Source organism: Argopecten irradians, chromosome 6 (assembly GCF_041381155.1).
Source record: "Argopecten irradians isolate NY chromosome 6, Ai_NY, whole genome shotgun sequence".
NCBI classification, from domain to species: Eukaryota; Metazoa; Mollusca; class Bivalvia; order Pectinida; family Pectinidae; genus Argopecten; species Argopecten irradians.
Window position 1 is genome coordinate 23526954 of NC_091139.1, and position 26933 is coordinate 23553886.

The 26933-nt window shown below is 37.6% G+C and overlaps 1 protein-coding gene across 1 annotated transcript in view; it reads left to right on the forward strand.

Moving 5' to 3' along the window:
* The first annotated feature begins 785 nt into the window (after positions 1-785).
* LOC138325380 (pikachurin-like) overlaps positions 786-26933 on the forward strand; it is a 74253-nt gene continuing 48105 nt past the window's right edge. Inside the window, exons 1-2 of the mRNA XM_069271006.1 lie at positions 786-1117; positions 22333-22446. Of these exons, the coding sequence (XP_069127107.1) occupies positions 1012-1117; positions 22333-22446 (220 nt within the window). The 5' untranslated portion in view covers positions 786-1011. The remainder of the gene's footprint in view (positions 1118-22332; positions 22447-26933) is intronic.

A 26933-nucleotide genomic window follows, 5' to 3' on the forward strand; every position in this document is an offset into this window, starting at 1 on the left:
ACATTGTACATAATTCTATAAGCCTAATAAATAAAGATTTAAAGATGCTCCACCACTGACAAATTGTATTTTTTCCTCAACAAAAAAGGATCAGACGAATTATCTGGTAATATTTTTCTTAGTTACAAATTACTTTCTTTACACCATTACCACCATTGAAAAGTTTGAGCTTTTAATTTTACTTCAAGATAAAAATATTAAAAATAATTAATTGCATCCCTAAACAATTTCATGGCACTTAATGTCCTATGTGGAATGAAGTACTGATTGCGCATAAACCAAAAGCAAAATAAATTATTTTATATTATTTGTTTGTGGTAATTACATTTATAGTACATGATTAAACATATAATATAACTAATTGTAAAACAATTATTAAAACAACGTAAAATTATAAAAAAAAAAATATTTGGTACTTTGTTGTCAAATAACTGTATAGAAAAATGAAGTAAAACGACCAAATGACTTTCTAGAAAAGTGTTTTATCTTCCGAGACTAAGAAGCGTTCATAGTAACCACCTGCTGATGAATCATGCAGTGGGTTGACATTCCAACAGTTAGAGTGATCTCCCCTGTTAGTGACAGTCGATTTCTAAGGCATGGGTAGGACAAGTTTTCGTCGTGAAATTAAAATAAAAACCAATAGTTTATCAGCCTTTCAATACCTGTCTAATCACATTTAATTTATAACTGTTTTCCTTATCAGCTTTAATAGTAGCAAAGCTGTACCGTAGGGCTGTAGTATACGTGTACCGTAAGAGGAAAATGACAGACGACGCCCTACTTATTGGACTAGTCCATCGTGTTACGGTAGGGAAGCCGGATCCTACAGTGACCACAGGGCCGTGATGAGAAGTCTCATCATCAAGTCGTAATGCTGCACGTCCAGTAGTTACTGATAGCTATTATAGTTGTACCGCCATGGAGTAGGTCGTACGTGTATCATCGTCAAGTGCACGCACACACGCACATATTATAACGAGCACCTGCTTCTATCGTCTGTCGACAGACATGCCTTCCAATATTCAACGTCTGTGTTTCTCTTCAATTCTTGTCTTCATCCTTCAGGACTTAGCCGTCTGTGACGATATAACCAATATCCAAGCATTTTATCAAGGTATGTATTTTGTATTGAATATGTAAATGTATTCTACGAATCTATGATTTACTGATATCTACAAAGAATAATTGCGAAAAGACAGTGAAATGAGAATAAACAAATTGAAAGTAGGCATGAAATCATCTATCTGTCATCGTTGTTTCCCGGCTTTGATCAGGCATCGATAACAGGGATTCGTTAATTATATCATCATTCACAGGAGCTTGTCTTTCTGTCAATTATACAGAATTCAACATAAATATATAATAAGATCCCCTACAAACTCTACATGTATATAAAAACTTAGTATATAGATGGTATCGTTTTTTATATATATATTTATGCTTAAAAAAAATATATTATTGACAGCTCGTCAAGCTCCTGTGAATCATGATAATTATGCATGGATGTCAACAACTGTCTGCTCACTCTTTTAGAAAATATAGAAACTTAAAGACCGAATAAGATCTTAATTGATTGCCTGATGATTGAATGTCTGAGGGACTTGACTTTTGTGCAGTTGTTTTACTTCTACAATATGTTATTCTGAATTAAAATGCATAAAGACTGAAAAGGTTATATAATGTAATGCCTATCTTTATATAATGCTCGACCAGTACATCCCTTTTCATTATTAAAAAAGGAGAGGCAAAATGAATATATAATGCTGAGAATTAAAGTGTACACGGAATGGTTTGGTATATAAGGCTTGATAAATGCGTCATTGGATGAAATTTAGAGTGGCGAAAGTACGAGTTTTATAGCGAATACGGTATTAGAGATAATACGCCGTTTCTCTAGAACACACCTGAAGCCCCAAGCCATTGACCCTGATTCGGGACCCCTGACCTGTGACGTCACGAGGACAACGGGATCGAATCTACTCACATAAGTTTCGGTGACTGCCATTTAATATTAACTACCTGTTTGTAAATATCGATTTTGAAGACTCAAATACCTGTGTACATGTCCGATACATGTTTAATTTTATCCTCAATCAAAGATAGAGATTGGAATACGCTTGGAAATAGAGATTTATACTATACATATATATTGATGTACCTGTCGTAGATAAATGAACATCTATGTGCTATTACAGCATAATTATACACAATAAAACGTACATGATATTCCACGTACCTTGTATATCCGCAGTGTTTGGAACCACATATACATGTACACGAATATTACACATGTAACAGATATATATATGTTCTTGATAATTTCATCCAAAACCCGACTCGGGTCGTCTAATGTCTACTGGTCAAACCCGCTTTACAAATTTCTGAATTTTTCCTAAAATCTGCCCATACGAATTAAGGTATGATTCTTAACCAAGGGTTTATAAGTCCTTGTTCTAAACAGATTTTTTTGCGTATATGTAAATGCATCTACTAACTGTGTTATGTCTGAAATCGATTGTGTGACTTAATTACTGTACATTTGATACCATTGCTTAATTATCAGTATGTATATGTTTGTGATTTAATTTTATAAACCAAGTTTTGAGAACAGTCACATCACAAATATTTATTATTTAGCAGACGTAATATTTTTGGAACATTTTTTTTTTTTTTTGACGAAATAAATTCAGCTTTCATATAGAATTTTCTACAGTGCATCCGACGACTTGCTGATATTTCGCTCAAGGTCATATGATCATTAGTGTCTTTACTTGAAAAATAAATCATGCACGGGTCAGGCGATAAAAAATGAGACTGAAGATGTCTATGTCTACTCCAAAAAATAGCAGATATCAAGTATCCAAATCAAAATACTTCTGAATAGCCGATGTCGTGCTGCGTTAATCTCTTTACCTGTATACTGCAGTAACTAAAACGCGTGGTCAACTCTGGTTAATTAGGGAGCTAAAGAGTTATGTAAGAAAGGTGTTTAGTGACCTGTCACACTATGTTAACTAGCACACGTCACGTGTCAAAATATCTGTCCACAGGTAATATTAGACGGACCATCATGTAATTGTGGTATGATGTCATATTTACAGTAAAATATACCGTTCGTAAATAATATATAACAAGTGTATCACACTACATGCATGGTTAATATTTCTGATAGTTGCTCCAATTCTTTGTTAATTTTGGTCAATTTCGATCATTATATGATACCAATAATGATAATTTATATGACCAATAAATATACTGTTGAAGATTGTTTGAATAACACATGTCTACAAAGTAAGTTTTTTGTTGTTGTTGTGTCCCCCTCCAAAAAAAAAAAAAAAATGAAAAAATGAAATAAAATAAAATAAAATATGTCTGCGATATCTACGTGTTTTGGACTATGAAATACATTAAATATCAAACTTTCTTTTTGTTATGTTTGTTCTTTGTTCTTTATACAGAAACATATTCCAATGGATAATTATATATGACCTAGGATTTTATGGTCATCATTTTCCAAAATCGTCTCCTTTTAGATTACATAGTGAAAATTAAATATTCCCGAACTTTGATAATTTAATAATTTATTAAAACAGAATTTATTTTTCTAGTAAAAAGGTACCGAGCCGTGCATGTATGAAAGTTTACAGAAGGCAGATATATAGATAATTTAATTATTGAAATCTCTGCACAATTATGTATTTTAGCCTTGTTTCAGTTGCAATATTTCCTTATACATAATCAAATTGTCATCATAACTATATATACAGAAACACACATATATATATGTGTGTCTGATATATACTTGTAAAATTCTCGTAAGCCCATTTCAGGAATTCATATATGTCTACCTTTGTGCTATAACCCCACTACCAAAAAACTCACTGCCGTTGTCCTCGTGACGTCACATCCGGCTATTCCCCAAATCAGCGTGCGTGGCCGATTCCCTGATAAGCATTCGATATACAGGTAAAAATTGGGCACTTCGGAGGGCGGTATCTCGGTACTGAAGCGGCCGATTTTGATGCGGTTTTCAACATTCTTGTCAGGAGATCAAACAAAATAACATATCAAAATATAATTTTCTGTTCCGTGTACACTTTAAACCCAGATCTCTCAGATCAGAACACTAGACAGAGATACTCAATAGGGATTCCTGGTCACAAATAATCAACCCATTTTAGCTAGCCTGCAACCAAACAAAATAAACATTGATTGATTAATTGTACTATAGGGTACATGCTTATGGCTTTGGGCAAAAACATGCCTGCTGCTTGAATGATTCTGGCTGGTTGACCAGACTGATTGTCTTTTACTTTGGTGGAATATATCTTTCTATATACAGTCTCTCCAACCCGGTTATCATATATCTGCATATCTGTCAAAGGATATGGCAAAGGAAACTGGTATTATATAACCTACCAGATACAAGAAGCTTTATTTCACATGGCATATATTACAAACATATAACAGCACAGTAGCGCTATTTCTGAGACAAACAGGATAAAGAAATAGCCTACTGTGAGACATAGGTTAAATCTTAGGTCTTCATTTTCACCTGTTTTCCAATAAGCTTTTAAATGGCTATATTCATGATGGTTTACTTTTAAACTGAAGAACCATCCTATGATCATGCTACTGTGTAATTGATTAGCTCTAACAATTCACCATCAATATAGTGGATTTTTCTCTAGATTAACAATTATTTAAATATATATAAATATATATTAATTAATTTGGCTTCTACAATAATAATTGTCATATCATTCCATATTTTTGAAATTCAAACCTCATTTCCAGATGGATTAAGATCAAGGAAGATTAATAGAATCTTACATGGGTCTGTTTAGGGGACAGGGATATCTCAACCAAAGTGAAAGATTTTGGCCGGTCAACCAGAGGCTTGCAGAGGGTTAATGGCCAAAATCTTTCACAAGGGTTGAGATATCCCTGTCGACTTCAAAGACCCATGTTTGATACTTTTTCTCCCATACTTAGTAGAAAAAATGATGAAATTCCACTTATTTTCCAGCTTTTTCATCGCGCCATTATTGCAAGAACGTCGTTATGCGTCAAAAATTGATGACATCATCTACACAGCGCGCTACAGTTACGCCGCATGTTTTGATGACATCACATTATTGTCTAGCGCGTGTGAGCTGTCTTACACCCCCCTGTGTAAGATAGAGATATCTTTTCCCTAGCAACCACAGGATTATTCCTGTGAAGTATGGGAGAATTAGATATCTACCGATAATAAATATAATTATACTATGATAATTATAAATTATAATAATTATCACCATTTTATAGTGCTATCTCACTGAAGCATACGCTAAAGAAACCAAACAAGCACAACCCCACCTGGTCACATTGTATTAACATTGGGCAAACTACTCGGTAGTCGTCTCACTCTCTTTATTCTGAGCACTAGATAGGAACAGAAACTACTACTTTTATGGAATCTGGCATTTTACAGCCAGGTGACAGAACCCAGAGCCTTCCTCACAAGGGTGACTGCTCAACCGAAGGCCAAAAGTGAGACGGTATCAAAGTAGACGTTAAGAAAATTATTTAGAAAGAAGAGAAAACATAATTTCCTAAATGTCTTTTACAATCATGCAATAGAATGCATAAAAAACCAAATAAATTCTGCAGTCATTTCAAAATTGAGCTGCAAGTCAATTATAATCTTTTTGAGCTATGGCCACATATAGGGTACATTATTCATCTTCCTTCATCATTTCTGTTGTTCAATGATTGTAGTAAACACTTCATTACTACATATTAGCTTAGAGCAACTACTGTGGAGAATATTAAAATTTTAATAGAAATGAAAATTCCCAGCATTACAATCAAACCCTTGTGGACCTGTTTTAGTGCCAACAATGTGTTATTATATATCAAACAAGACAAGTCGCTGTATACATGTTCAATGCAATGTGGAAGCAAGAATAGACAGCACCAAGGTTTTGTTAAAACTAGGTTCAGTAGATTGAATCAAGCACATGAAACCAAAACTCAAGAAAGATGATATGTTCATTAAAACAGAAAACGTAAATAAGTTATTGATTTGATATGTTCTGTACAGTGTATAAGCTGTTGCATTAATTTGTACCTAATATAGATTAGGTGTAGTGTTCTGTATACATAATTTATATAAACCATCTGGCCTTTACGCCTAGTGTTTTAATGATCATATAGACTATAGTTATAGAAATATTCATGTTAATGTTGTAAAATTTTGCAGCCAGCTGTGTCTATTTCGATACTTGATATATATATTCTTATTTGAATGACTAATACAATGTGTACATACTGTCACCTTCATCGGACAAATGACAAGACAGCTTGAAAATATTTATATTGCGTTGGAGGATATATATAATCCCTCTTATGAAGGAAGATAAGGATTTGGTTTATATTTAGTCTGCAGTATCTTTGTCTGAAACAGATTCAATTTAGTATAAACGAAGGGTTTAGCCCCTGCCTGCCTTACCATAGTACTTTTGAGATGTTTTTAAAAACAGATATTGCAAATGAATGAAGCATTTAGCTTAATTATTTTGATTCATATTAAAGAATGAATTTTGTTTGAGAAACATTTCTTGAATGTAGATGACATCTTGTAGGGTAAATTAGTTTAATTACTGCCTGAAGCATTCTGAGCTAATTTCTTAAAAATGATACAGATTTTGAAATATCTGCTGGTTCTCCGACGCTACAGGTCCTCACGGTATCTTACAACACTGGTGATCATGATAATACTCCAGCTACAATGGGATATTTTATTTGTATATGAGTCGGCCAATTTCTTACGCAATAATTTCAGAGGCTTGTACCTTTCGAATTGGGAAAACACTACATTTCATCTTACTTGAAACGTGTATACATATTTTACAGAGAATTTGGGGAAAAAATTTCATTAAATTGGGAAAATACAGCAAAATTTCTCAATAGGAATAGGCCTTTATTTTACCCAACATTGTACTTAAAAAACTCACTGTGAATTGATGTTTCATGTACTGACCTTTTGACCTATATTTTATGAAATATGACAAAGGAAAGTTTGCGAAAATTACATGTTTTTAACAAAGAATGTATAATTTCTGGTGTTCTGTAGTTCTGCTCTTGATAAATTAATTGTACTCAAAAAACAATCCCTAATGTTGGCTGTAAGTCCACGACCAGTTTTAGATGAGAAGCCATTAAAATAATTGTGACACGGCATGATTACAGTTGTAATGGATTTTTTTGCATTTTTTATAGTTTATTGGTTCGTCAATGTGTCACTGTCAGTAGCAGTGTGATTATATTGTCTCTGATGCCAGCTGACTGATGTCTGGTGGAGGATACAGAATCTAGTAATTACTGGTTTACTGCCTACCTAACTCAGACCATTACCTTTTGCCTCACTGTTGGTTTGTAGCCATACACTAACAGTGGTTGTTGGATAAAGAATTTATTTCACATAAGCAATTTATTTTCTAAAAGTTGCAAATATTTATTTGTTTCCAATTCAACAGACCAGAAGGTCCACTTACAGAATAGATAATAAATTGATGCATTCAACATAAATATAAAATATCACTGATAAGTACTAGGTAAAAGACAAAACACAGTTTAAACATCCAGTTACAAATTAATGTAAGACTGTCTTTAAGCAGGTTTTAAATGGTGCAATGAATTAACAAAAATATACCCCAGCTTAAACGAACGTCTAAAAATTAATTTCATTTCCGAATACCTGGAATCGTGTGATGACAAATATCAGTATAGCTATAAGCTGACCAAGTTGAAATAAACTTTATTTGCTAACAATAAACATATGCAAATAAGGTGTTGGTTGGAAATGTGATAAATAATACCTGAAAGCTGAAGAGAGAGAAAAAGAAAGCAGTTAAGAGATAATTTATATATTGTAGGTAATTGTTACTGTAGATGACCAGAGCCACGGTGTATGTCGTCATTAAGGACACTAAGGGGTCAGGAGTGTGAGGAAGTGTCTGTGATAATCTTGGTACTGAGACAGGGAAAGGTCATCAAAAGACTGCTGAAAGAGAAATGTAGCCACACCTCCTAATGAAATTAGCCAATGGAACCATATTAGTAATGCTTGTCTGTAATCGATTCTTTGTAAAAATGAGTTTAAAAAAATCCAGTTTAGGGTTAATTTAAGTGTCAAGGTTTATAATTAAGGTATGGAGATGGAGGCATCGGATAGCAGGAATACAATTGTCTGTCCCCGGCACCACATTGTCCACAGCACCTAGCCACAATCGCCCGTCAATCTCGACAATCTCGGCAGAACTGTTAGATGCATTTTAATAATGTTTTGCTATCGGGGCCCACAGACACTAAACTGATATCGTGAAAATCAATTGCACATCACGCTGGAAGCTACTTAATCAAATTTTTCCATATTTTACAATGTGTTAGCCCACAGGTTCTTCTGATGGTGGAAATGATACATTGTTTGTTGTATCAATTTTACATACAGGTACCTGCTGATGACTGGAAGCATCATAAAATGATATAATTAAATTGGTTGTCCATTGTGATTTGTGTACCAAAAGCCTGCAGGTTTCCTAAAAGCAGAGAATAGGACAGCCTTGGTTTTGTCTCAATCTAGCATACAGAACTGAAGGTTGGAATTTTGTACCTGGCAGCATATAATACTATAACCGTATTACGTTGGGTCTATTAAAGTATGTAAATGTTTCATAGTTGTTGTCATTATGTTCTGTAAAAATACATCGCTTCCCTACAGCATTTGTGTCATGTATATATGTCTCTGCTCTCCGGACGCCATAATATAACTCAGTCAATCATGGTTATACGGAATCAATAGGATGGTCTGTCATTAAAAATTAATCTTGTTGGTACTATTGCTGCTGTGCTTGGAAGGGTGTCACATCTCAGTTGTACCACAGGGCTATCTTGTTGGTACTATTGCTGCTGTGCTTGGTAGGGTGTCACCTCTCAGTTGTATCACAGGGCTATCTTGTTGGTACTATTGCTGCTGTTCTTGGAAGGGTATCACCTCCCAGTTGTATCACAGGGCTATCTTCTTGGTACTATTGCTGCTGTGCTTGGAAGGGTGTCACATCTCAGTTGTACCACAGGGCTATCTTGTTGGTACTAGTGGTGCTGTCCTTGGTAGGGTGTCACCTCTCAGTTGTATCACAGGGCTATCTTGTTGGTACTATTGCTGCTGTGCTTGGTAGGGTGTCACCTCTCAGTTGTATCACAGGGCTATCTTGTTGGTACTATTGCTGCTGTACTTGGAAGGGTGTCACATCTCAGTTGTACCACAGGGCTATCTTGTTGGTACTATTGCTGCTGTGCTTGGTAGGGTGTCACCTCTCAGTTGTATCAGAGGGCTATCTTGTTGGTACTAGTGGTGCTGTCCTTGGTAGGGTGTCACCTCTCAGTTGTATCACAGGGCTATCTTGTTGGTACTATTGCTGCTGTACTTGGAAGGGTGTCACATCTCAGTTGTATCACAGGGCTATCTTGTTGGTACTATTGCTGCTGTGCTTGGTAGGGTGTCACCTCTCAGTTGTATCAGAGGGCTATCTTGTTGGTACTAGTGGTGCTGTCCTTGGTAGGGTGTCACCTCTCAGTTGTATCACAGGGCTATCTTGTTGGTACTATTGCTGCTGTACTTGGTAGGGTGTCATCTCTCAGTTGTATCACAGGGCTATCTTGTTGGTACTATTGCTGCTGTGCTTGGTATGGTGTCACCACACCATATCACAGGGCTATCTTGTTGGTACTATTGCTGCTGGTCTTGGAAGGGTGTTTCATCTCAGTTGTATCACAGGGCTATCTTGTTGGTACTATTGCTGCTGTGCTTGGTAGGGTGTTACCTCTCAGTTGTATCACAGGGCTATCTTGTTGGTACTATTACTGCTGTTCTTGGTAGGGTGTCACCTCTCAGTTGTATCACAGGGCTATCTTGTTGGTACTATTGCTGCTGTTCTTGGTAGGGTGTCACATCTCAGTTGTACCACAGGGCTATCTTGTTGGTACTATTGCTGCTGTGCTTGGTAGGGTGTCACCTCTCAGTTGTACCACAGGGCTATCTTGTTGGTACTAGTGGTGCTGTCCTTGGTAGGGTGTCACCTCTCAGTTGTATCACAGGGCTATCTTGTTGGTACTATTGCTGCTGTGCTTGGTAGGGTGTCACCTCTCAGTTGTATCACAGGGCTATCTTGTTGGTACTATTGCTGCTGTGCTTGGTAGGGTGTCACCTCTCAGTTGTATCACAGGGCTATCTTGTTGGTACTGTTGCTGCTGTACTTGGTAGGGTGTCATCTCTCAGTTGTATCACAGGGCTATCTTGTTGGTACTATTGCTGCTGTGCTTGGTATGGTGTCACCACACCATATCACAGGGCTATCTTGTTGGTACTATTGCTGCTGTTCTTGGAAGGGTGTTTCATCTCAGTTGTATCACAGGGCTATCTTGTTGGTACTATTGCTGCTGTTCTTGGTACAGTGTCACCTCTCAGTTGTATCACAGGGCTATCTTGTTGGTACTATTGCTGCTGTGCTTGGTAGGGTGTCACCTCTCAGTTGTACCACAGGGCTATCTTGTTGGTACTATTGCTGCTGTTCTTGGAAGGGTGTTTCATCTCAGTTGTATCACAGGGATATCTTGTTGGTACTATTGCTGCTGTTCTTGGTAGGGTGTCACATCTCAGTTGTATCACAGGGATATCTTGTTGGTACTATTGCTGCTGTTCTTGGTAGGGTGTCACATCTCAGTTGTATCACAGGGCTATCTTGTTGGTACTATTGCTGCTGTTCTTGGTAGGGTGTCACCTCTCAGTTGTATCACAGGGCTATCTTGTTGGTACTATTGCTGCTGTGCTTGGTAGGGTGTCACCTCTCAGTTGTACCACAGGGCTATCTTGTTGGTACTATTGCTGCTGTGCTTGGAAGGGTGTCACCTCTCAGTTGTATCACAGGGCTATCTTGTTAATACTATTACTGCTGTTCTTGGTAGGGTGTCACCTCTCAGTTGTATCACAGGGCTATCTTGTTGGTACTATTGCTGCTGTTCTTGGAAGGGTGTCACCTCTCAGTTGTATCACAGGGCTATCTTGTTGGTACTATTGCTGCTGTTCTTGGAAGGGTGTTTCATCTCAGTTGTATCACAGTGCTATCTTGTTGGTACTATTGCTGCTGTGCTTGGTATGGTGTCACCACACATATCACAGGGCTATCTTGTTGGTACTATTGCTGCTGTACTTGGTAGGGTGTCATCTCTCAGTTGTATCACAGGGCTATCTTGTTGGTACTATTGCTGCTGTGCTTGGTATGGTGTCATCTCTCATATCACAGGGCTATCTTGTTGGTACTATTGCTGCTGGTCTTGGAAGGGTGTTTCATCTCAGTTGTATCACAGGGCTATCTTGTTGGTACTATTGCTGCTGTGCTTGGTAGGGTGTTACCTCTCAGTTGTATCACAGGGCTATCTTGTTGGTACTATTGCTGCTGTTCTTGGTAGGGTGTCACCTCTCAGTTGTATCACAGGGCTATCTTGTTGGTACTATTGCTGCTGTTCTTGGTAGGGTGTCACCTCTCAGTTGTATCACAGGGCTATCTTGTTGGTACTATTGCTGCTGTGCTTGGTAGGGTGTCACATCTCAGTTGTACCACAGGGCTATCTTGTTGGTACTATTGGTGCTGTCCTTGGTAGGGTGTCACCTCTCAGTTGTATCACAGGGCCTATCTTGTTGGTACTATTGCTGCTGTGCTTGGTAGGGTGTCACCTCTCAGTTGTATCACAGGGCTATCTTGTTGGTACTATTGCTGCTGTGCTTGGTAGGGTGTCACCTCTCAGTTGTATCACAGGGCTATCTTGTTGGTACTATTGCTGCTGTGCTTGGGTGTCACCTCTCAGTTGTATCACAGGGCTATCTTGTTGGTACTATTGCTGCTGTGTGCTTGGTAGCGTGTCATCTCTCAGTTGTATCACAGGGCTATCTTGTTGGTACTATTGCTGCTGTGCTTGGTAGGGTGTCACCTCTCAGTTGTACCACAGGGCTATCTTGTTGGTACTATTGCTGCTGTCCTTGGTAGGGATGTCACCTCTCAGTTGTATCACAGGGCTATCTTGTTGGTACTATTACTGCTGTACTTGGTAAAGTGTCACCTCTCCGTTGTATCACAGGGCTATCTTGTTGGTACTATTGCTGCTGTCCTTGGTAGGGTGTCACCTCTCAGTTGTATCACAGGGCTATCTTGTTGGTACTATTACTGCTGTGCTTGGTAAAGTGTCACCTCTCAGTTGTATCACAGGGCTATCTTGTTGGTACTATTGCTGCTGTACTTGGTAGGGTGTCACATCTCAGTTGTATCACAGGGCTATCTTGTTGGTACTATTGCTGCTGTTCTTGGTAGGGTGTCACCTCTCAGTTGTATCACAGGGCTATCTTGTTGGTACTATTGCTGCTGTTCTTGGTAGGGTGTCACCTCTCAGTTGTATCACAGGGCTATCTTGTTGGTACTATTGCTGCTGTCCTTGGTAGGGTGTCACATCTCAGTTGTATCACAGGGCTGTCTTGTTGGTACTATTGCTGCTGTACTTGGTAGGGTGTCACCTCTCAGTTGTATCACAGGGCTATCTTGTTGGTACTATTGCTGCTGTCCTTGGTAGGGTGTCACCTCTCAGTTGTATCACAGGGCTATCTTGTTGGTACTATTGCTGCTGTCCTTGGTAGGGTGTCACATCTCAGTTGTACCACAGGGCTATCTTGTTGGTACTATTGCTGCTGTTCTTGGTAGGGTGTCACCTCTCAGTTGTATCACAGGGCTATCTTGTTGGTACTATTGCTGCTGTCCTTGGTAGGGTGTCACCTCTCAGTTGTACCACAGGGCTATCTTGTTGGTACTATTGCTGCTGTGCTTGGAAGGGTGTCACATCTCAGTTGTACCACAGGGCTATCTTGTTGGTACTAGTGGTGCTGTCCTTGGTAGGGTGTCACCTCTCAGTTGTATCACAGGGCTATCTTGTTGGTACTATTGCTGCTGTGCTTGGAAGGGTGTCACCTCTCAGTTGTATCACAGGGCTATCTTGTTGGTACTATTGCTGCTGTTCTTGGTAGGGTGTCACCTCTCAGTTGTATCACAGGGCTATCTTGTTGGTACTATTGCTGCTGTGCTTGGTAGGGTGTCACCTCTCAGTTGTACCACAGGGCTATCTTTTTGGTACTAGTGGTGCTGTCCTTGGTAGGGTGTCACCTCTCAGTTGTATCACAGGGCTATCTTGTTGGTACTATTGCTGCTGTGCTTGGAAGGGTGTCACATCTCAGTTGTACCACAGGGCTATCTTGTTGGTACTAGTGGTGCTGTCCTTGGTAGGGTGTCACCTCTCAGTTGTATCACAGGGCTATCTTGTTGGTACTATTGCTGCTGTGCTTGGAAGGGTGTCACCTCTCAGTTGTACCACAGGGCTATCTTGTTGGTACTAGTGGTGCTGTCCTTGGTAGGGTGTCACCTCTCAGTTGTATCACAGGGCTATCTTGTTGGTACTATTGCTGCTGTGCTTGGTAGGGTGTCACCTCTCAGTTGTATCACAGGGCTATCTTGTTGGTACTATTGCTGCTGTGCTTGGAAGGGTGTCACATCTCAGTTGTACCACAGGGCTATCTTGTTGGTACTAGTGGTGCTGTCCTTGGTAGGGTGTCACCTCTCAGTTGTACCACAGGGCTATCTTGTTGGTACTATTGCTGCTGTGCTTTGAAGGGTGTCACCTCTCAGTTGTATCACAGGGCTATCTTGTTGGTACTATTGCTGCTGTTCTTGGAAGGGTGTCACCTCTCAGTTGTATCACAAGGCTATCTTGTTGGTACTATTGCTGCTGTGCTTGGTAGGGTGTTACCTCTCAGTTGTATCACATGGCTATCTTGTTGGTACTATTGCTGCTGTGCTTGGTAGGGTGTCACCTCTCAGTTGTATCACAGGGCTATCTTGTTGGTACTATTGCTGCTGTGCTTGGTAGGGTGACACCTCTCAGTTGTATCACAGGGCTATCTTGTTGGTACTGTTGCTGCTGTACTTGGTAGGGTGTCGCCTCTCAGTTGTATCACAGGGCTATCTTGTTGGTACTATTACTGCTGTGCTTGGTAAAGTGTCACCTCTCAGTTGTATCACAGGGCTATCTTGTTGGTACTATTGCTGCTGTACTTGGTAGGGTGTCACCTTTCAGTTGTATCACAGGGCTATCTTGTTGGTACTATTGCTGCTGTACTTGGTAGGATGTCACCTCTCAGTTGTATCACAGGGCTATCTTGTTGGTACTATTACTGCTGTGCTAGGAGGTTACGCATAGATTCGTTGCATTTTGTCTTTATGAAGTGTATAGGAAGGTCAAAGTCAGATGTTAGTTAATCTCAAGTTCAATGTTAGTTAAGTTAATATTTGTATGTTGGTGGTTGACTGTTCCAGAGGTAGGCATATTATTGTGTGATGTAGATGCCGTATTGTCTTTTTGCTTGAAAAGAAAATTAGTGTCAGAAACATCATATTTGAGGTAAACTGCTTGACATAAGTCCTTAGAGCAAGTGCATTTCTTGGTCTAAGATATTTCTCCTAGGGTGAGTGTGAGAAGGATGTCAGAGAATCAAAATTCCTAGCAGAGGCAGTGATTAAAATTTCAAAAAATTAAAATCAATCATGTGCTCTGTTATGTCAACATATATCTGGTTGAGGTTTGCTTTGTGTGAAAGATCAATAGTGTACCTATCGATCTTAGTGAGGGTTTTTATCCCCATCCCCAACTGAATACAATAGGTTGTAATAGGGCTGCTAACTATCTGGAATTTGCTGTCTTTCTCTGAAAATATCTAATGTATAATGGGAATTGTTCTTGGCATAGAAAACTGTTGTTTTTGTAGTTGCTTTCTGGAACCACATATTTGAAATTTGGTTTACGCTGTAAGAGAATCGTACGCACTGTTCCACAGGATAACTCTATGGTATTTATCCACAAAATACAATTGGAAGTTCCAAGAGCTTGAAAAAGTCCTTAAGTTAATTTAAGTAGTACACAGTCTCTTTGGATTGATGAAAAGAGCAATAACAGTGCGAATGTTGTTATAGGAGTAATAGACAGTAGTCACCAAGGTCATCCATTACAAACAGTACTAAAATTGGCCATCTGGTAGAGGAGTGTTTGCCCAAGTTAATAGATTTACAGTATTAGGTCTGTATTGATCCCTATTCTCCACACAACCATTATTATCTAATGTTCAGGCAGAAAAGAACTCGGCCTATAACGGCATTGGTCTTTTGCAATTCTCACAAAATAACTTCATGTGGAATCTTGGTCAATGGACATTGATTTTCACCAGTTAACATTTGCTCAGGCAAACAGTTCAAAGGTATTAACCGTGATCAGAAGGGTTTGAAGGTTAATATAAACAGGAACATCAATATTCAAATAGCTTTTGTAAATATGGGTAATTGCACCAAAGAAGATGGTTAAATCAAGCAGCAAAGTTTGTCTACAGAAAGAATTGATTTGGTTCTTTTGGTTCAGTAATGGTGTTCATGCTTTAAAATGACTTGCTGTTCAATGTCTGCCACTTGTATATGGTTTGCGTTGATAGAATTATAATGTGTAGTATGAGGCAGCCTTATGCAGGATTGAAAAAGTTATGATCAAATCTTAAATCAAGTTCAAGATAAAGATTGGGTAATCTGTATTTTTTTTTACAATTTTGATAGTTGCTAGTAAAACCCATGATCTTAAATTAACATTATTATAACACTGTAGTTTTGATTGTATATGGACTTTCATCATAACTGATTTGCTTGAAGAATTAAGGAAGTTAAAACATTTCTTAATTCCATCAATGTGACATTTTGAAAAATGATAATGTAATGAAAGTTATAATCCTTGCTTGCTATCGACTACTGTTTATTTTTAATGGTATAGAATTTGATTATCTTCACACCCTGTGGTTACGAGCACATGCTCCTACATAGATTTTATTGTGACAAGTATAAATCTACCTGGAAGTCAATGAACCAGTGTGTACGGAGTCAGCAGAGTGTGACTTTTATAAATATTTTATATATTTCTGATTTTCATTACTTCAGTATAGCATATCTGTATGGTCACACACATATATATAACATGCGAGGTACTATATATGACTTGTTACAGAGAACAAATCATCATCAAACTGTTACCATGGTCTGTCTCTCAACAAACAAGTCAATCAATTGTTTAAAAAAAAATGTTGAAATAGTTTAAAAGCCTATTTTTAAAAAGTTTTCTTCCTGCCACAGTAATGAGGATTGAAGCCTTAATTAACATTGTTAGGCTAACATTGTAATAACTTTTATTTCAACTACTTTAGCACACTACAGCATATGTATATTTTGTTACTTGTCTTTGTGTTGTCCATATTTTCAATCTGATTAAAATACAGATTTTATTATCATTACGTTTGATGAGAGGATTTGACAACATCCCATTAGGGGTCTTGTTCTGGTGACCTTTGGAAATAGCCAATCAAATTGCAGTTTGGGAAAAACTGTCAGAATTATTTTCATGTACGTATATACCTAGTCATCTTGCCCAAAGAGCACAACAAAGCTAATTGTTACACATATATATGTATACTGCGACAAAATTTCATTTTTGAATGATGTAGCAAGGTGTAGAAAACACATTTAATCTAATTTACAGGTGGTATAAGATTCGAACATGACCCTTAGGGGATGTTGTCAGATCCTCTTTTGAACAGATAGATATAAGGATCTGTATTTTAATCAGACTGCTCTATCTTTTAGATTCATTACATCATGTTAAAGAGTATGGTGTTACATTGAACGCCAATCAGAAGAGCCATCTTGAGAATACATGTGTCAACTTTCTGGCTATTTAGGGAATTTATAACACATATGCTCCCAAAACGGACTTTCAAGGAATTAAAGAAAGAAATATCAAGTGATGTTTTCCTTTTATATTGAATACATGCATTGATCATTGACTTTAATATCCAAGTATTTAATTATAACCGTATCACAACAACATGTACAAAATGATACAGCACTGACTTTAGCTAGGACCTGCCGGTCGATTATTATGATCCAGGACCTGACCATGCCTTGTACATATGTATAGTGTGCACCCCAATTTTTCACTGGATAACTTATGAAAAAAAGTGTGCACTATACGCACAAAAATACGGTATGTAGGCTAATTCAGGACTAAATTATTTAACAATTACAAAATAATTTAAATGAATATGCAAAATAATGAAGCAAAAGGTTTTTTTAGAATGCTGATTTTCTTTCATTATCTCAAAAAAATGACTTTTGATCACTAAAGTTAAACTCATTGATAGAGGGAATAATTCTGCCCTATTAGTACAACATGTCTATATATATTTGTAGCCAGATGTTTGTTTCCCATTTATTGCACATTTCCTCTATAGAGTAATTCCCTATAGAAATTACATGTCCACTGGGTTAACCTTCAGAGATCAATGTCTGTGTAACAGACAGGATCCATATTGATTTGATTGGCTTGTGATCCTTTTGGTATTATACACTTTAATACAGATCGGCTATGTTATATGACTGTTATTGAAGAAAGCTAATATATACCCATAATCACTGCCCATGTGCTGTATAACCTATCACTACATTCACAGCATATTGATTGTATATTAGTCTACTGCTATTAATGAAGTGGCCATCCCCATTGTGTGGAGACGGAGACTGAACTCTCTGTATTGTGCCAGCTAAATGATATCATAAACCTTCCTTATCTTGTTCTATTGAGCTGTCTGATGGTTTGTATAGGAACAGAGGTGATTCCAGCATGGCAAAACCTCCCTAAGGTGTAGTACTGCAAAGTTTGGAATCGAAAATGAATACCTAAATGGGTCTTGAATTCATTCCGATGTGTCAATGTATGTATATACATGTGCTTTTCTAGGTTCTCTATATGAATAAAATATGATTTCCTTCCAACACATTGAAGATTCTCTCATTTTTCACAGCATAATGATTCAATAAAAGATGGAAAATTGCCATTTTATACATGATTGTGAAGAGATAGCTTTGAACAAGTTTCTGACAGCAAGTTAACTTTTTGATAGTTGTAGAATTTCAAAGCTTTTTATAATGCAACATTATACACCATAAAAACACATAATAATTTTATGAATTATTTAATAACTGTGAAAATCTTTTTGGTGAAATGAAAAATTTTAACAGACTTCCATTCTATTGTATCTAATGTATTAGAAGTGACTGTAGTTTGACTGAAATGTGCATATAAAGGTTTAGTTTTAGGTGACAAATCATCAAACTTTTTGTATAAAATTGTTACAATATTTGCTGAAATTATTCAGGAAGGGTTATCAAGTGATAGACAGTCCGTCTGCTATGTTGGAGTACTAGTCGGCACCTCTGGTGATAGTTCTTAGGTTAAGGTACAATGTATAAGTTTCAACTCTAGAGAGCTCCATAATGGGGACATACGGAAAGTGTTTACTGTTGGACATACTATTGTTTGTGTCAGGGTTACTGTATTTGATATCATTTTTATAGGCCGAGTACATAGATCTAATGGCAAGGCAGTCAATCAATTGCATCCATTAGCGGTTGGCATCTGAGGAAGCTGAGAGGCCTTTGTGGGTCGGTGATTGTCGAACAGTGATTCCCTAGACAGTAATGGGCCACCATAACATAATTCCCTAGACTGTGATGGGCCACCATAACACCTATATACTCAGCCTGTTTTGTAATATGTGTAGATGTTTGACCATGTGGCCATTTATCATTAACTTTAAGTGTTACTGGGACTTGTGAATGTGGTACAACAGTGTATGTTAAATCAGTTGGTTTAGTTGTTTCTTCTTGTATGACAGGAGAAATACACCATCCTATTGAGTATGCCAAGCCGAAATTGAACCCTGGTCTCTGGTGTGATAAACCAGTGGCTCCATCAACTGAGCCAAAGAGTGATGCTCCGTCAGCTGAGTGCCGGAGACAGTATATCTAACACTTCAAGTACAAGCCACACAACCCGCTCCGTTCACAACTGAACCTAGTTTTGGGAGTTGTTTGGTGGATCATACTTCATTAAACAAGTATTAATTCTAAATGAATTCTTCTGTCTATCTGGGGATAAAGTAATTGAGATTTCCAGATGTTCTGATAGTAAGCCCTTTGAATTGTGCCTGTCATTACATTGTTGTCATTTAAAAGAATTATGTTTCATTGAAAAACTTTTGCATGTAAGATAAAATGTGAAATGAGCATTGCTGACCAATTGTTGTTGGTGATTGGATTAATGTTGATCTAAGTGACATAAAATTCATTATCTCTGACTAATATGGTTAGGTACCTTACTTACAAAACTCACAAATACCTGCAACGAAGTTAAAGGGGGAAGGGATACTGGAATCATGTTGTCCGTCGGGGCGTCTGTCTGTCTGTAGACACAACTTTGTCCGGCAAACTCCTCCTAAATTACTTAACAGATTTTGATAAAATTTGGTACACAGAACACTGACATAAAAAGGACTTGAATAAACTATAAAGGGTTGTGCAATGTCCCCTATTAATGGAGTTATTACTAAAACAGACATCTGCATGTACTGTCCAACCCATACACTAAACTATTAAAACTGATGCTACCTCAATACCTAGCCAGCAGGCTCACAACCATTAACCTCTCTATGAAATCTTTTAAAGGGTATTTCCAGAAATTTAGTTTGGTTCTATGGTCCCTATGATTCTGAGATCCTTCAGACTCTGTCAGCTGCCATATTATCATAGATGGATCCAATTGTTCTTCCATTACAAATTGAAGAGACTTTCTATAGACCATCTCTTTTATAATTAAGTTGTAGCAAGCAATTACAAGTTAAAGCTTCTGCAGGATATCACCTTACATTTTTATTAACTCATGAAAGCTGCTGGAAATATTATGAAATACACAACATCAATATGAAGTCGGTTTTTAATTTTAATTTTTTTATTCGGAAATGAAGGCCGAATTCTGATCATTTGCTATCACATATCTACTATTGTATATGTCTACAATACTCTAATCTGTCAATAGTGGAGTGCTCAGAATGGATTACAAAATTATTCCTGTCCTGTCTTACAATTTCTGTGAAGAGAATTTCCCAGATTGTGAATAGGTGCATTTATAGCATATAGGTGCATTTATAGCATATAACCTGCGTACAACACCGCTGTTCAGACTAGAACTAAAAACTTTAATACCAAATTGTGACCAGTAAGCCAATCTATAAATGGAGCGGGGAATAAGCAAGAAATTATGGTTAATAACCGTAATTTTTTGCTGATTGTTCTGATGTAATACCAATATATGAGATATATGTGTACATTTGAACACATATATCCATAGACATCAAGGGATTTTTTTAATGTTGATTAGAATCATTTGGCATTACTTGCAAAATCTGTTTGATTTTAATGTCAGAAATACTGCATAGAGGAAGAAATGGTGATGGTAAAGCTCACTAAAGTTAGTCTTTGATGTGCCTGGGTTTGTTGTGCAGCTGTGATGTGTTTGTATGTTGCATGACAAACAACAATTACATGGGATGTAGCTGTGAAGGTTGAGAGGATGCAGCTATATATGTAAAATATCTATATTCCCAGCATCAGTACCACACCTTCCCGCCACATCACAGGTACACTACACAGCTCAGATATACGGGTGAATCAGAACACACCCTGCAAACCTGCCTCCCCCCACCACCCCAAACCCCCACCCCCACAACCACACCTTCTCGCCACATCATAGGTACACTACACAGCTCAGCTATACAGGTGAATCAGAACACACACCCTGCAAACCTGCCTCCCCCCACCACCCCCAACCCACCACCCCCCAAACCCCACCCCCACAACCACACCTTCCCGCCACATCATAGGTACACTACACAGCTTAGCTATACAGGTGAATCAGAACACACCCTGCAAACCTGCCTCCCCCCACCACCCCCCAAACCCCCACCCCCACAACCACACCTTCTCGCCACATCATAGGTACACTACACAGCTTAGCTATACAGGTGAATCAGAACACACCCTGCAAACCTGCCTCCCCCCACCACCCCCAACCCCCACCCCCACAACCACACCTTCTCGCCACATCATAGGTACACTACACAGCTTAGCTATACAGGTGAATCAGAAACACACCCTGCAAACCTGCCTCCCCCCACCACCCCCAACCCCCACCCCCCACAACCACACCTTCTCGCCACATCATAGGTACACTACACAGCTTAGCTATACAGGTGAATCAGAACACACCCTGCAAACCTGCCTCCCCCCACCACCCCAACCCCCACCCCCACAACCACACCTTCTCGCCACATCATAGGTACACTACACAGCTTAGCTATACAGGTGAATCAGAAACACACCCTGCAAACCTGCCTCCCCCACCACCCCCACCCCCAAACCCCCACCCCCACAACCACACCTTCTCGCCACATCATAGACACTACACAGCTTAGCTATACAGGTGAATCAGAACACACCCTGCAAACCTGCCTCCCCCCACACACCCCAACCCCCACCCCCACAACCACACCTTCTCCGCCACATCATAGGTACACTACACAGCTTAGCTATACAGGTGAATCAGAACACACCCTGCAAACCTGCCTCCCCCTACCACCCCCAAACCCCCACCCCCACAACCACACCTTCTCGCCACATCATAGGTACACTACACAGCTTAGCTATACGGGTGAATCAGAACACACCCTGCAAACCTGCCTCCCCCCACCACCCCCAGCCCCCACCCCCACAACCACACCTTCTCGCCACATCATAGGTACACTACACAGCTTAGCTATACAGTGAATCAGAACACACCCTGCAAACCTGCCTCCCCCCCACCACCCCCAGCCCCCACCCCACAACCACACCTTCTCGCCACATCATAGGTACACTACACAGCTTAGCTATACAGGTGAATCAGAACACACCCTGCAAACCTGCCTCCCCCCCCCACCATCCCCAACCCCCAAGAGTTAGAGTCTGCAAATTAAAAAATATATATAAGAAAACAAAGAAAATGGGCTTGAAATCTGCATTGACAAGCTTCATCAACATTTCTAAACTTTTGGCAGTGTTGCCCTAAGATTATCCATGTAAAATTGAATATATAGAATAAAATAGGAAGGACTGTAGCTGAGGAAAGCTCCTTAAATGTTAATCAGGCGATTATACAGGATATACAATCACTTCTAAGAAGAACATCTAATGACATAACTAAATAACTGTCACTCCTTTGTTTCTGTAGGAAAATGTCCAGAAGAAATGGTGTGTGCCCACTCTTGTTTGACCATTGACAATGGCTACATCTGTACCTGTCGCGAGGGATATATGCTCAGCTTGAATGGCTTCTCCTGTCTTGGTAAGTTATCTCCCCTTGACTCATCTTAGAAAATCTTTACTTTGCAATAAAAATTTTGGGGAAGCATGGATATATTGGTCTTTTATTTAAATCATGTTATATGTTCAAGAAATAAATAAATGAATAAGTCTAGGTAAGTATTTTGCCATGAAACATGTATGGTAAAAAATGTTGCATAACGTCACATTCTGTCCCTTTCAGATTTCATATTGTGGTGTGGGCATGTTTCTTTGATATTTTGAGTCATCAACTTATTTTAATTCCAGATATGCATTTTGTTTTATAACATAGACTGTGCCATTCTAAATCATCTTTAACTGTGAAAAGATGAATTTTAAAGAACAAAATAAAAACTGGTGAATGCCATAATTTATCGCAAAGAAAAAAAATGTTTGTGGTTTTGAGAAATGTCTTACAGCTACTCTTGTATGTGGGCTTATATATGTCAAGTATATCAAAGTGATTGATAACTGTAAATTGGAGTCTCAGATTTCCCTGATCATCTCCTTGTTCTTAACACCGGTGATTGCTGTGCGAACACTTCCATAGTCAGGTTAAATATTTATAGTCTTCTTCTGAAAGATTCATCAATCCACTCAAAACAAAATCAATCTCTCCAGTTAACATATAGATGTTGGGTTGTCATGGAGATTTCTAATGTGATTATCTCCAAATAGTTTTCTGGTGATATTCATGATACTTGTATAAGTCAGTAACTTTTTTTAACACTTTGGCTGATCAAATCTTGGTAAAGAAAATATTGGCTGTGAAACAAAATTATTGTAATATTACCTTTCCCTTTAAAAGCATAGCTTGTTCTCATTTACTATACTTTCACAATTAAATTACAATTGATTTTGATAGAATTAGCTTACCCTATCATAAAACCCCATGAACTATGAAACCTTTCGCTTTATTTATTCAGTATAACCCCTCTAAATTGAATACTTATCATTTGTGGAACTGACCGGATGGTCTTGACATTTTCAGGTACATTTTAGCCCATCATCATCACATCTTCTTTTTCCATGGTCCGTCATCCGTTTGTCCTTCCGCCTGTTAACAATTCTTGCTACTGCTATTTCACAGAAAGAATTGATGATCTCTCTCAAATATATAGGTTCCCTAAAGACCCTAGTTTTTCATATTGCATCATCAGTCAACAAGATGGCCGATAGGCAGTCATATTAGATTTTGATAGTTGAAGTTTGTTACTGCTATTTCTTAGAAAGTACTTTCACAAAGGCCAACTACGTTTCTGAAACAAAACTTTGCTTAAAAAACAATAATAACATAAGAAAATATATCTTGTTGACCTAAGATGAGGTTACAAACCAAAGAAATACAAGATTTCCTGAGTAATCTACATAAAACAATGAAGATTTATTTCACTGTTTTGCCATTTGGGGTAGTGATAGTCAACTAACACATGGTGATTAGGACGACAGGGGGAAATATAAGGCAATCAGCGTTATGAAAATTAACATTCACGGTTATTTTATTTCAATTTAATCAGTCATAAGGTGATGATAAGTGAACAGTAATTAAGCTTATAAATTTAAAGATACTACAACATTGTGAATCTCATTTTACAATCCCATTTTAAAGGCCCACTACCTTTCTGAAGCAAGATTTAAAGGTTTCTTAAAAACATTTATAACAAAAGAAATTATATATCAATGGCTTAAGATGAAGTTACAACACCAAACTATGCAAGATTTCCTGCATAATATACAATAACAATAACAGTGGAGATTCATTACGCCGTTTTGGCGTCTGGCACAGTGATAGTAAACTACCGCGCGGCATTTAGGACGATGGCGGGAAACATAAAACGACCCACATTATGAAAATTGACATTTTTAATCATTGACAATTGACAATTAAGCCGTTTCGGAAAGGTAGTGGACCTGTAAGATTAAAAGCTGTTTTAGAAAGGTAGTGGCCCTTTTGATAAAGGATTTATCTCAAAATTTATGATTGAAAATTATATACTTTTATAAATATTTCTAATGCTGCAAAACAATAATTAAAACGTTATTGACATGCAAGGTTAATCAAATTTTGAGACCTGAAGTAAGCCTTAATTTCTTACTGTTGATGACCAAGCTCTGATGAGTTGTATACCATATATTCCTCATGTTCCTTGAAATATTGACCTGGTCTTCTGTAGTTCCAGTTAAAAGAGCTTTTTTTTATTATCATATGGCTGTTTTGGGCACCATGTGGCATGGTCCTTTGTCTTACTTACATCAATTGTATACACTCTTTTGGGTGGTTCATAATTGCTAATGTGATTCTGGATACATTTTGGTGTTCCATATGGAAAGGGAAATTCAATAAGTTCTAGTATATAGCGAATATTATATAGTATGATGTCTCTATACACTTCTTAAAACCTTTATAATGCTGATGTTGATATCTTGTACTGGGGGCGGCTTCAGTAATAAAACATCTGAGGGTAAATTTTAAAAGACTGCATCATAGCATTGATAAAAAGATTAAAATCTTCATAAAATGGAGGTTTAAGCTTTTTATGATACGCTAGTGAATAATTTCTAGGCCTAAATGAATTTAATAGAATTATCATTATAATTTATTACTTTCCCAATACACCTTATCATCATTTCACTTTGATGTATATATCTTACCAATCTCTATAGAATTTCTTTTTATAAAAGCATACATCTACAATGAGACTTTTGTTCTGTGTATATTTGGTGAATCATTAAACGTGAAAGATTCCCCTTTGTACCCTAAAGATTTGCACACAGACTAATATATATATTTAAGCTCTTTGTTAATTTGACAGCTACCTCAATAATATTGCTGTATCTCAAAGAATTTTGGCTTTCTCTTTGACTTGTTGCATTTTTCCCTCGTGTGCATATTTCTATAGACACTGATGGCCAGAAATGACAGTTAAGGTATCAATCTTAAATTTGACATCCAAAAATATAATGTTTTAAATATTTCTTGAATGTTAAGTCTTCATGTATACATATTTGACCTACCATTTAGATATATACTTCATGTTGAAAGTAAAAGGATCTTGTTACATTACATGTGTGCTGGATCGTAGGGGGCATTGCTGCTTTATTTTAGAGATGTGTTTTTGAAATATTTACAACAAGTTTTACAGTATCCAGGGAAGGAGATAGTTTTGTGATGGCCGGCGTCAATCCTGTTGATGCCATCTTGTCATATCAATTAGTGACTTGTGTCATTTACGATAAGAGGGTCAATGTGACCTTCATATTATATTCTGTAGTGTTGAATTGATCATCGGCAAGATAGACACTAGATGAACTTCGATCCTATCATCTATTGAAACTTTTTAAAACTAATTAATTTAATTTAACTTATTGTAAATATAGAAAATTCTCTGAAATGATAAAATACATTGTGTAGATTCCTACTTTAATTGCTCCCACAATATCTTGACAAAATATGGGGAGAAAAAAATTGGTTCATTTTTAGGTCATCCGACCCAAAGGGTCATGCTTCGTCTGTCTGTGTCCGATGTCAGTAAACTTTTCACATTTTGAACTTCTCCTCAAGATTTACCAGTGCAATTTGGCTGAAACCTGCCTGACATGCATGGTCCTGACATGGTCCTGTTATTTTGCGGATTGATCCAAAATCCAAGATGGCTACCACAGCTTCCATCTTGAAAACACATTTTAAACTTCTTCTCAAGCTCTACTGGTGCAATTTGGCTGAAACTTACTTGTAATGATCCATCTTGAAAACACATTTTGAATGATACTTGCCTAGAAATTCACAGGTATTTTATAGTAATGGATGTTATTTTGTCAGTAGCTATGTGTTATTATGCTAGCTTCAGAAACCGTAATCAATAAATCACCAAAATAGCTTCACCAATCTGATTGCTAAGCAACACAGTATGATTATATTAAAACTGCACACATATCTTTTAAAAACATATAAACGATGGTATTCTGAACTCCCGCTGTTGAGAGTGATAGAGAAATTGCTATAAGTTGTATGAATTAGATCCAGCGCACCACAAATAAAATGTCCATGTTCCCAATCGAGTAATGATGAAACAATGACTCATCGTCTTTGACACCCCACTTAATTTAGACTGACAGCCACACAGCTTTAAATCTTTCACCCTAGGAATATCTTAATGTATTGTTCTAGTTTTGATTTGAAGAGTTTAAAGGTGTCTTCAGAGGTGAACACATTTTATCTATCCGGAGACATTTACTGTGATGTTTATCTTTCAATATCTACATGAATTTTGGGAGTTGTCATCAGTGGTGTCTGTCAAAATCTTTTATCTGAAGACACCTTGAAGGAAAAGCAATTGTTGCACATCAAGTTTGTCATTTATCCTTATAACAAACAATTTGTCTTCCAGAGGGAAGAATGTACATTTAAAACAACAAAAGAAATAAAAAGTAGAGATATTTATATTGTTTTGATTATTTAATCCTTAATTTTGCATAATTGTCTAATTC